Here is a 13,546-nt window from a genome sequence, read left to right as displayed (position 1 = left end):
TCTTTTGAGTAGGTAGCAATAGCTTGAAAAATAAACCGTGATGTACTGTCCGTTTCAGGAATCCGAGATTACTTTAATGAGGTTTTACCTATCAGAGGATGATGTGCTGTGTGTCAGATGAGCGCATTTAGAGGGTTCTTTTTTAGGTCTTGACTTTTATTTCATTAGTTGCGTTTCTTTTCTGTTCTATTTGCAACTTGTCATCACGAATCGTATTGTTTAATTTTAAATTTCGGTTAATTTTTATTCGAAACATGTGTATTTATTATTTAAATGGCTCTTCAATTTTGTAGACAATGTGTGATTGGTACACCGCCCAATTCCTCTGTTAATCGGAATTTACTGAATTACTAAATAAATTATAAATATCTCAATCTTTCATTTTGCCTCTATTTTGGTGAAATTAGTCTCCTGATGGATGCGCAATTTCCATATCTAAAAGTAAAAAGTACTTTAGATACACAAAAACTCCAAACATTACGAATTTTAGAGACCTTTTTTAATCCTTATCTTATTTTGCTCTTTTTCATTAAAAGAAAACGATTTTTAAAAAGCCATATTCTATTTAAACAATAATATGTAAATTTTAAATAATTCAAAATCTGTATTTCAAACCAAAAATGGAAAATGGCAGATTTTGATATAAATACTTTGATAAATTGAAAGTTAATTGCATTACTTTAAATTTTCCCCTTTTTTTCTATACACACCATGATTTCATTTTCTTCTTAAATAATTTACAGCATCTCATGCTTTATAATTTTCCTTTGACTTCCTGTTTTTTTTTTTTTTTTTTTTTAATATTTTCTTCATTTTATCACAATAATTAAAAAAAAAGAAAATTTTAAATATTTTTCCCTTTTTAGTCTCAATCTTTTTCGTCTCAAATTTTTAATTTATCAATTTATCTATATCTAATACAAGAATTTTTAATTAGTTTTCCTCCTTTCCTCCCAAGGCACCACTCATATTCAATGAAAATTAAGCAAAATTAAGCGGTTAATTGATAGCTAAAATCTGAAATTATTAAAATATTGTAAAAATAGACATAGAATCACATGAATGAATAAGAACTGAGTAATAATCATTTTTAATAATAATCTATAGCTAGAAACATGAAATAAGTTGTAATAATTTTTCAAATTCAAATCAGTGACTAGCCATAAAATATGCTTCCTGTAACAATGATGTGAATCTATACCTAGAGGCTTATTAATGCATATACAAAATATATTTCTGGAAATTTGCTTATTTCCACTTAGCTTTTTAATTCCACATTTCATTTATTAACATTGAAAAGCATTTCTCTTGCTCATACTTAATCATGCCACCCAAAAGTATGATAAATATAACGAAAAATGTGGTTCTTCGCTTAACAGATAATCTGCCAAAAGGAGAGAAAACAAGATAGTTAACATTTGTAAGTCCTGGCTTTAATAAATTTCTTATTTTATGTAATACTCTACTCCATCAATTGCAGGATCGTCTATTCATATAAATTGGAAACTATCCAAACTAATAAATCTGGTTTTTTGGCAAAGGAAATTTCTTTCCTTTGTAATTTTTTTCTGTGGGATTGGTATTGTTCTCTCTGCGTTTGATTGTAAGCTCATTATTATTATTTTTAAAGTTAGCCGAAGTGTCTTGTATTTACATAATGGTTAACATTATAAGGAAGTAAAAATGTGTTAATTTTTCTTCTACATGTGTAAACCTCTCTAAATATCTTTAAATTAAAATAGGACGTAGCACCTTAACATGGAAAATGTAGCTCTCAATATTTCTGACCACAAATCGAGAAACCTCCCTGGAAACCTCATTACTATTTAAAAAAGAATGCAGAGTCAGCACATGTATTGCTTAGATATTCATAAGATTGCTACCCGAGAGATGAAAAAATTCCGTTATTCGAAAAAGGTAAACAAAACTGAAAGCTATTCATTAGTGTTGCCATAAACTATGTGTCTAAAAGTAGAATTAAAAAATAATATTATTTTAAAAACATTTGCTCTTAATTTGCTGTTAATTAAAGCATTACTTTTCCTTTTTTTGTCACCATTTCATTGTCAAGTGCAATATAAATATTTACTACAAAGTAATAATTATTTTCATTAAATATTTCAAACAATATTGGTAAAACAAACCTCAAATATCACGAGTCTGATGACTTGCTGTCCACCAATCAGAAAACGAAAAAAAAAAAAAAAAAAAAAAAAAACGTAATATTTACATGATTTTTTTTATATAAAAAAGATAAGAATCGCAAGTAAGCATTTTCTCAAGGTCTCATTTTTATCATTGAATTTGACCAAATGATGTTTTTTCTGTTCATTTTCGGAGATCTCTAGTAGTTTACTCACAGATATTTTCCAATTATTAATTCTGTTCTGTCTTTCTTTGCTCTTTATTGTTATTGTAAGTACATTATGTTCATTATTGAAATAAGACTGGCACGAATAAATGTTTTTTATAATTTTTTATTGTGCTGACTTATATATTGAAACTGAGTAACAATTAAATTCAAACTGCTGCTAATGAACAATAAATTTTCAAATTAAATTATTGTTGAAATAATTAAATTTATAGCTCTTAAAAGTTTTCTCTGAACTAATATTAGTATTTCAAATGTAACGTGAAAATGAATTAATACTAAATATAAGTAAATAATTTGTTTCATTCTTCTAAATATCCGCTTTGTATATGGACCTGATGTGCATTAAACAATCTTTTGATTTTAATTTAAAATGTTTTTCCGAATGGAACAAAATACAAATATTAATACAGAGATCATCATAAATTTAAAATCACGTTTCATGTTTATAAGAATGGGTTTTTGCAAGCAATTTCTCAATCATTTTTTGATGTTCTTGAGACCTGAAATTTTTTTCACTTGTGTGTTTCAAACGGATATACAATATTTTAATATTTGGAAAGCTTAATTATCAGCGCAAGGATTAATTTTAATTAAAATTTGATTCCTTACAAAAGTCGCCATCTAGAAATGATTTAAAAAAAACTGGCTACAAGATTTTGAAATATGTATTATAATTATTATGAAATATATTAAAGACTAAAAGTAAAAAATTATAAAAATAAAGAAGATTCTAGAAATGTCCTAAAAAGCAAATTGAAGTATTCTAAATTGCTTTACTCAAAATATGGACAATATTTTTGCAATAATTTGAAAAAAATATGACGGTTGTAACAACATAGGTAAGACATGAAGCACTGAGAGTAATATTATAAGGAAATTAAGACATGACAATTGCCACTAGCGAGAATAATGCCGGGTTTACACACAGCCAATTATAAGCCGGCCAATTTTAAGTAAGCAGCGCATGCGTAGAAAGAGACTGATTTATGTTTGCCACAATTTCATAAGATAGATTCAGGCATTCCATGCTTGGCTACAAATAGCCGTTTTAGCGTCCCAGCATTTTTCTTTTTCACTGCGTATCTTATTAAAATGATGGATATTTATGCAAAGAAACATAGTGAAATAAAAAATAAAGATTAACATACTTAAATTTGGAACACTATAAATAAGAAATGGCAAATAAAATGAAAAAAATCGCAACCTCACATCAGAAAGAACTAAGAGCAAAAAAAGTCGGAGTTAATTTATGATAACTGATCAATTTTTTCACGCCAAAAAAACCGGCAAAATCTACAAACGCATGCGCAGTAAGAAAAAAAAAAAATTCAATACAACGGCATGCTGTTCTATCGGGACAGACGAGCTGAGTGCAAACCCGGAATAATTCTTCAGATTCATTATGAATATATATTACGCATGCGATTAACATTTCAATTCACTTGCAAGTGTTTTTTTGGCAGCGTCTCACGCAAACGACTTTGTTCTGACCTTCATCCTTTTGATTTAAAAAATTTCTACTTTATATTACACTAATAAAATATTTTTCAAAAAGACATTTTTATTTAATAACTAGCCGCCTTTGGCGACCAGCCGCTTCGCCAATCTTAATGTTCGTTAAAATTTTAATAATTAAATATTTTATGCAATTCCAACTTTAATAGATTCTTCAGCAAAATATTTTAAAACTTCAAATTTTGATAGTCATATAATTCACTCATAATATTATAAAGGCCTTCAGTCATAACGTGATATGTATCTCTCTAATTTTCTGTTACCCCTCGTAGAATTTATGCTTTAAATTAAAATGTAAAGGATTAATCTGCAATTAATATAATAATATTTTTTACTGAAACAAAGCATTTTTTTTAATAATATGATTACTGATAATAGAGTCACTGAGCGTTTAAACTTTATGGGCACTAAAGAATATCTTTCTTAATTTGTATAATATCTCAAGAATTTGTCAACAAAATTTTCTCAGATTCATCATGAACGGATCGATTCATTAACAATGTTTCATTTTAAATGCATCAAACACTAAGAAAATAAAATGAATCGTTTAAAATAATCGGTCGAAAACAGATTTAAAAAAACTACTTAAAAAACGATGTACTTAAAACTATAAGCATATATCAAAAAATATATAATTAACATAAATACAATTTAATTACAAAAGCATGCAACTAACCTAAAAATAATTTAAATCATTGAAAACAGGTTAAAAAAAACTACTTAAAAAACGATGTACTTAAAACTATAAGCATATACAAAAAATATATAACTAACATAAATACAATTAAATTACAAAAGCATACAACTAACCTAAAAGTAATTTAAATCGTCCGTTGATAATGGTTGCCATGCCAACAATCAGAACACAGTGCGCATGCGTGAATTTTCTTCGCCTTTTACGGTAACGCAAATGCGTGAATTTTTCTACGCCAGTTGGGGTAACGCTATGCAGATTATACATTTTTAATTTCCTTTATTCTGTGTTATTTTAATTCAAAAGTACTTCAGAATGAATCTGAAACATGGATTAATTAACAATGTTTAATTTTAAATGCATAAAACATTAAGAAAATAAACAGAATCGTTTGAAATAATCCGCCGAAAAATCTTAACCCTAGCCTCATTACTGTTGGGAGAAAAAAAGAACTAAAACCTAAATCATTTGGCGTTGGGGAAAATGGAAGATTATTTTGGCGGAAAAGTTGGCGGTGGGGAAAATGGAAGACATTGAGCTTTATTATAAGTATAGATATAGATAATTACTTTCTCATATACGCAGTATAGAGATCGTCAAAGTTTAGTAATCTTTATAAAATTCGAATTCGAGATTTTGATGCATCTCCACGCTTCATTGCATTCGCACGTTTCATTCCATCTGTATTTGATGCATCTGCACATTGATACATCTCCATATATCCCTGAGTTCGAAAAATACGGTTCTGGAAAATGTCTGTCTGTGTGTAACAAAGATAACTCAAAAAAACTTTGAGCTAAACCGTGGAAATTTGGTATATGGTAATTGCACCAAATTTGCATATTTCTACCGAATTTGGAGAACAATCTGTTCAGAGGAAGTCCGGTTGTTCGAATATAAGTTAACACGATAATTACAAAACGAAGAGAGCTAGAAAAATAAAATTCGGTACACAGATTTGACATTTATAGTGAGTGTATAGAGCTATCAAATTTTGAGCCAAATGCAAACAAAGGGTTTACTGTTCTGTTAGTCCATACTTTCACAAACAAGTAATCTCGATAATGCATAAACGCTATGATTTAAATATATCAAATTTAGTATGGAATTTTGTTTCAATCGTTTGAGAAAAACCTCTCTAAAACACATATATGGTTTTGTATACTATTAACTGCATGCCAGGGAATAATTGCCAAACAACTCGCCAAAGATATTAAAAAAATTCAGCAAAAATGCTAAATGTCGCCAAAATTTTATATTTCATTATTATCGTACCCAGTGCCAGGTAAGGCGTTTTCTGGCATGATAAAAGTTTATTAGAGAGTATGCGAGAAACTTTTGGGGAGGGGGGCACTCCACTGGTTTTATAAGTACAGGTACAGTGCCATTCAATTTTGAAAAGTATTGGAATTGTGAAATTAAATTGTATTTATTATATTTTGCTAGAGAAATAAAAAAAATACTTCAATAAAATAAAAACATTCAAATAGAATAAAAATATACAAATAAAATAAAATATCAAATTAAAGTGACATTTAGAGAGATTAATTGGAGCATTTAGCACAAAAGAACAATTTTTTAAAAAATGAATCAGTGCTTTTTCTGGACAAAAATAAGTTTCACTAACAAAAAAAAAAAAAATAAATTCAGAAGGGCGTTGGCTGACGTCCAATTTTATCTGACTGAAAGATATAAGATGGGTTTCTGATAAACCTTTAAGCAGCTTTTAATAAGGAGAAAATGAATGGACTTCGAGGATGGTGTCTTGAAGCACTTCAAATGGAGACTAAATTAGTAACTGCATTTGATTAATTATTTGCCTGTCTGGGAAATAAAAACTCATGAAAATAATCAAAATGGGTACATATGATTGGCTTCAAAAAAAGAATCATCAAGCAAATCAAGTCGTCTTAATTGAAATAGTGATGAAAAACGAAGACCAAATGTTGTACATTATTTTGTTATCTCTTCCTCTTGTTTTAAGTTTCCGTTTGGTTAATGTTTTCTCTTCTTTTACAACACGTTTAATCCAACAAATTCCCACTTTCACAAAATAAGAAAAACCTCATGTTTACATTTATAACATCTGTACTTCCCATTGTTTATACGATTCTTATCAGATAGATTGGGGGGGGGGATTTAACCTAAAATATTTCGAGTAACCATGGTGACATCTGTCTCGGAGAATAAAAATAATTTTGATTTTCTTTATGAAGAAAATTACGAAAGAAAAAAGAGATTCACATAGAAATCCTTTTTGGATTACATACTGTGGTTTACATTATTTGGCTTTGTTTATCAGAATGCTTCATTCTGAAAAAAATCAAAATTCTTTTAACGTATCTATCCATTCTTTCAGTCACGTTTTGGATGTTTTCACATTTTAAAACTAAATTGGTAGATAATTTGAATCCACAATCATGCATTTATTTCAATTTCATTAAAAATAGCATGTATACTTTAACACAAAGTGTAATAACAATGTTTGGGTGCTTGAAATAGTATCAGTCCGATGTGAAAAATTATTATTTCCTCATAAAAATCTCTTACATAAGAAAATGAAAAATCATTTACATTTTTTTGCTATCAAAGGTTTTACTGTGTCTGCTGCATATTGTTGATATGACTGTAATTTGATGACATTATTTTCTTGGTTTTTCATAGCTCTGATCACTGAAAACCTATTCACTATAATAACTTAAAAATCTGATCATAGTGAACAAGTTTATGTTAAGGGAGTGCCTCGTGTTGCAGTGTTTTACTCAGTTAAATAATTATACAACATTAATATACTCAAAGTTAATGGAATGTTATATTGGAATAAAAATTCTATTTCAATCTCATACTTAATCTTCTGCGTCAGAAATAGGTACCGTGATGGTTTGGTGGTGAAATCTCGAATTCTGGTTTAAGTTCGGTCCCTGGTTTAAAACCGTTTCCATCTTCATGTAAGTAGGTGCGAGCTAAATACGTCGGGGTACTTCTCTTTGGCTTGATACAAAAGTGTGGAGTGTGATGTTGTACTCAGGCCTCGTCATCTGACCACGGATTAGAATGATGGAGTGCATCACAAAACAGCTCTCGTGTTACTTCAAAACGGGATTTAAACGTTGCTGTATCATGATATTGTATGTTTGAAACGGAAGTTATATATTTTAATGGTCTTTTAGTATGCCTAAAATTCCTGAAAATGTTTATCAAGTCATGTATCAGTTCGGAATTTTTGTTACTGTGAGCTGTCATTTATTCTACTGATGATTGTTATTTTTATTCATCAGTTCATATTTTTACTTTTTCGTATACGTAATACAGAGCAAGTATAGTAATCGTCAAAAAATTCGAACTCGAGATTTTGGCGAATCTACACGTTTTAGATCACCCTGGGTTCGAAAAACACATTTTTGGAAAGTGTCTATCCGTCTGTCCTGTGTCAAAGATGACTCAAAAATTCTTTGAGTTATACGGTTGAACATTTGTATACGTTCTGTACACCAAATGCGCAGATTTCTATCAAGTTTTGAGTAAAATCTGTTCAGAGGAAGTACGGCTATAAGTTAACACGATAATTACAAAACGAAGAAAGCTAGATAGATAAGATTCGGTACTCAGATTTAACATCTATAGTGTAGACACCTGTCAAATTTTGAGCCAACTCCAAATAAGGGTTGACTGCCTGTCGATCTTTACTTTCAGGAATAAATAAACACGATAATTCAAAAATGTAATGATATAAATTTATCAAATTCAGTACGGGAAGTTGTGGCAACAAGTGCAGTTTTGTGTGAAAAACTTGTTTCAATCGGTTGTGAAAAACGTATCTAAAATACGATTTTCAGATACTGTCAACGCATATAAGTGATTAATCGCCAAATAACTCGCCATGGATGACACGATAGATTCAGTAAAAATGCTAACTCACCAAAAGTTAATATTTCGCAACTATTGAACGCCAATACCATGTAAAGCGTTCTCTGGCATGACAAGTTTATGAGAAAGTCTTGGGAAAACTATTTCAGCTGATTATATTTTCAAACTCTAAAAATTGCCACTTTTGTCAAACGCATAAAAATTCAAGAACTTACTTGGCAACCATCTTGTAATAAATGCCAGTATCCGTCGTGGTCAGTTTCTTGTCGATGACTTTAGCTTGCTTCATCCATTTATCACTGTTGGACAAGGTGATGGCTTCACCAGTGCTCTTGCAATCGCCAAACTTGGCGAAAAGTTTGAATTGGTCTTTGAAAGACGGGCCTTCGACGGCTGAACCAGTGTTTTCGTTCTCTTTAGTCGCAGGTGAAGAAGAGTTTTCCTCAGGGGCAGGTGAACTTCCTTCAACAATGGCCGCCATGGCTTTGAACTCAATAACTGTTGAAGAAGGAAAGGTTGATAATTAAAAAGGCAATGCATTCGCAATTGTCTATAAAAAAGAAACGATTGTTAATCTTTAATTGCTTATTCTACTGCTTTACAAGATATTGTGGGACTAAAATTTTCCAATAATCTGCTTGAATATCGAATGGAAAATGATAATCATCAGTAAAATAACCTTTATGAGATAAAATAAATAATTTTAAGATAAATTAGACCAAAATAGAAAAAGAATATTTTTAATTGATATCATCATTTATTAATAATAATTGACAAATCAAAGAATCAGCCCCAGCCATTAGTTCGATTTCACCGTTTTATTTTATATGAACCCAAGCTTTGCCGTCAGTAATCAACTGTCTCTCTTTCCATTTTCGATTATACTTCACTATACAGTATGAGAAGACAGTATTCCTCAACTGCACGATTTTGCTAATTTTAATTTCGTATGAAAGCTCATAATCCCTAGATAAGTTATCAATGATCGCCCGCCTCCAACCATTCTCAATTTTTGTAAGATATTGTAAAATAAAATTTTGTGTCCCTAGCTTCAATAATCGGACTGATTTCGCAAAATGCATTTTTTTCACTTCATTATAGTCTTTTGTATTTTCTGTAGGCGGCCCTAGGTCACATTTTCTACCGCGCTACTAGTACAAGACAACCAATAACGAGGTAGAAAATGTTACCTTGAAATGCCTACAGAAAATACACAGACTATAGTATAGTTAATCAACTAAGCATTTTATGACGAAATTTACTGTGGATATTCTTTTGTTGTGATAGAATGTGATAAGTCAAATTTGGTTCCTATAACTAAATTGATATCTATACTTATAATAAAGCTCAATGTGTGTGTGTGTGTGGCGCTCTACAGGCCAGACCGTTTGACCTACAGCTAAGAAATTTGGTACATGTATACCTTGGATGTCGGGAATGTGCACCTGGGGTACAGTTTTTAAAATTTGTAATTAGAATTTTAATTATTAATTAAAAATTGACTTTCCCGCCAAAAAAATCTTCCATTTTCCCCACCGTCATATGAGTAAGGCTTCAGTTTTTTTTTCCCACGCTAATGAGATTAGGCTTAATATTTTTCGACCGATTATTTCAAACGACGCTGTTTATTTTCTTTATGTTTGACATATTTAAAATTAAACATTGTTAATTAATCGATCTTTTAGATTCATTTTGAAGTACTTTTGAATTAAAATAAAACAGAATAAAGGAAATTAAAAATTTCTAATCTACATAGCGTTACCCCAAGTGGCGTAGAAAAATTCACGCTTTGCGTTACGATAACTGCCATTGAAATTTCACGCATGCGCATTGTGTTCTGATTGTTGGCAACTATTTTCAACGGATGCGGACTTGATTTAAATTATTTTTAGGTTAGTTGTATGCTTTTGTAATTAAATTGTATTTATGTTAATTATATATTTTTTGTATATGCTTATAGTTTTAAGTATATCGTTTTTTAAGTAGTTTTTTTTAACCTGTTTTCGACCGATTCTTTTAAACGATTCTGTTTGCCCATAAGATTTAAACGCTCAGTGACTCTGTTTTCAATAATCATATTATTAAAAAAAAGCTTTGTTTCAGTAAAAAGTATTATAGATCAGTATTATTATAGTAATTCCAGATTAATCATTTCCATTTTAATTTAAAGCATAAATTCTACGTGAGCTAACAGAAAATAAGAGAGCTACATATTACCTTATGGCTGAAGGCCTTTCTAATATTATGAGTGAATTATATGATTATCAAAATTTAAAATTTTAAAGTATTTGTTGGAGAAGCTATTAAAGTAGGAATTACATAAAATATTTAATTATTAAAATTTTAACAAGCATTAATACTAGCGAACCGGCTGGTCGCCAAAGGCGGTTAGTTACTAATATGATCAAGTTTTTCGCCGAAAGCGGCTAATATATTAAGATTCCACATTTGATAAGAAATACATGAATGATTTGATGAGTTGTAATAATAAATTATCACAAGCAGTACTAAATTGCATTAAGATAACGAAAAATTTTTAATGCTATAGAAATTATATAGGTAAACAATTATCAACGTGTCTTCGAATAGCGTGTTTAGTGTGTCTTCGATTAGTGTTTAATTCATATTAAATTTCCTCGAGTAATTGTAAAATTTTCTTTTGCTCTACACATTCAAGCATTGATAAATAAATGTTATAGTTTGAATATATAAGAACCTAAACTGGCATCTTTTAAACTAATGCTCGCCGTTTCTCTTCAATAAAAAAAATTGATATTTATTAAAAGATCTACTGACTAAAGACATTTTTATAAGAATGCAAATCTTTATTAAAGTACAAAACTTCAAACTTTTCTTACGAAACAAAAGCAGCGTAATGAGACTGAAAACAACAATTCAGATTTTCTTCTAGAACATTTTGAAAAGATAACTGTAAAATTCAATATTGCTTTTAGCAATTTTTGAATATATTTTAATTTTTGTTCTTCACAAATTGGAAACATTTTAATTGACATAAAACATAACATCTATACGTGTTTTAAAATAACTTTTAGGTTATAAATCAAATTTATCGAATTGTTTGAATTGCGTAGTCATCTATAGAAACATTAAGTCAAATCATAAGCTTAAAAGTTAATTAAAAAAATTCAGTATTAAGTTGATCACAAGAAATTTTATTATTGAATACTGTTTAAAACTTCTGTAACAGTAAATCTTGTCTTGATAATAAAAGCAAACAGTCTTCTGTCTTGATATTGAACTTAAACGTAGTTTACAGGAAAATTAAAACCAAGTCATATTTTTAAAACTTCTGCAATTGTAAAGTGTTTGATATTGGACTTAAATGTAGTTAACAGGATAATTAAAACCAAATCATATTTAAATATTTCCATTTTTAATAAAGCATCTATCATATTTAAAGACTATAATTTAGCTCCTTTTTTTATATAAAAAACAAAATAAATTCATCGGAATTCAAGAGCAGAATTCAAAGAACAAAAATTTCTGAACGCTTTCGCAAATTAAAGCATTTCAATGCAGAAAAACGCTTTATAACTTTTTCTGCTATTCGAATAAATGTTTCCTTTTGCAAACGATTCACTGCCTCGTCTAGTTGAATTTTCTTCACTGCAGTGGCTCTGTCGTGATGCGGAAATTCGGAAAGATCACGTAACCTTTCTTATGACGGATGTACGGACGAGACAGGGCAGGTGCTAGCTCAAGGATTCTTCATCCCTCCTCTCTCTGCCCAAGCATCGTCTAGAACATTTTCCAAGAGAGCTTTTTCAAGTACCAGACAGTTTTGTTTTTAGTCATTGCAGACAGACATCTTATTTTCGATATTAATTTTACATTTTTCTAGGGTCAGCCCATTTCCTAGAATACTCAAGGTTTCGTAATTTTTCAGTTATTATCATAAAAAAATAACTATTTTAATTATTTATTAGATTATTTTTCCTTTTTATGATTGGAAGACATATGCTCATTAATATTGATTAAATCTTTATGCCTAAAAGAATATACTACACAGTAGTAAATAGATATATAATACTAATACACAATGATGAAGACTTGAATATTAAAGGATAGAATTTTTACTTTCTACCCTTTCAATAAAATTATTAAGAGGATATTTGAAAAATGTTTGGATGATAATCGCTTTAAATAATATCAGCATCCAGATAAAAAATACGGATACCTTTTAAATTCATTCAAATGATAAAAAAAATAATGAAAAACAAATTTAAAAAAAATGATAAACGTTTATTGATTTAAAAATAATTACATTTTTCTGAAAATGAAGTATTTTTATTCTCAAAGAAAATTTTGAATTGAACTATTTTTTACAAGATTTTTAAAAATTTTTTTTTTTTTTAGATTTTTAATAATCGTTTGCATCCTATAGAAAATAAGAATACTTTTTTCGAGTTGAGATTTAAAAATTTATTTATACCATTACAAAAAGAATTAATTTTTTGTCCATTTGTTAGCTCTGCAGTATAAAGTTAAAAATAAATATAAATTAAAAATTAAAAACAGAATTGTCAAATTTTACATACAGGATTAAATATTTTCAATATGAAAAACAATTTGTACGAAGTGTTTTTTTTTTCTCACTATGACAACCAGAAATAAAACATTAACGCATTTCCCTCCGCTTAAATGACTTTTAGATATTTAATAATAGTTCCTTACACACTGTTTCATCTAGTACAACATATAATTAAGATGATACGATTAGTCATGAGAACATAATTACATATTATTTCACTCCATTATTTCTGTGGGAAGAATTCATTTCTGCTGATTTGACCCGGTTCTTCATTATTCTGTGATCTTGGTAATAATCGTTTATTTCTTCGATATATAATTCATTTTATTTCAAACTCTGTTTACGTCTGGTATTTAATACTTACAGTTACTACTCTAATTTGCTTACTTTATGGAAAGTACATGACAGCCAGTTGATGAGCGGGCTGTTATGAAGAAAAATATTTAGAAATATAAAGATAAATTGAATGAATGAAATGAAATGAAAAGAAAAATAAGCAAAAAAATAAATTTTCTTGCGCTTTTCAACTACAAACTTTAAAAAA

At 29.0% G+C, this 13,546-nt stretch overlaps 1 protein-coding gene across 1 annotated transcript in view; it reads right to left on the bottom strand.

Moving 5' to 3' along the window:
• The window catches only part of LOC129963909 (tubulin polymerization-promoting protein homolog), a 62,533-nt gene that overhangs the window by 13,296 nt on the left and 35,691 nt on the right, over positions 1-13,546 (bottom strand). The window contains exon 2 of the mRNA XM_056078502.1: positions 8,666-8,948. Coding sequence (XP_055934477.1) covers positions 8,666-8,931 — 266 coding nt within the window. The 5' untranslated portion in view covers positions 8,932-8,948. The remainder of the gene's footprint in view (positions 1-8,665; positions 8,949-13,546) is intronic.

Source organism: Argiope bruennichi, chromosome 1 (assembly GCF_947563725.1).
Source record: "Argiope bruennichi chromosome 1, qqArgBrue1.1, whole genome shotgun sequence".
Classification (NCBI taxonomy): domain Eukaryota; kingdom Metazoa; phylum Arthropoda; class Arachnida; order Araneae; family Araneidae; genus Argiope; species Argiope bruennichi.
This window is presented reverse-complemented; position numbering and strand designations above follow the sequence as displayed.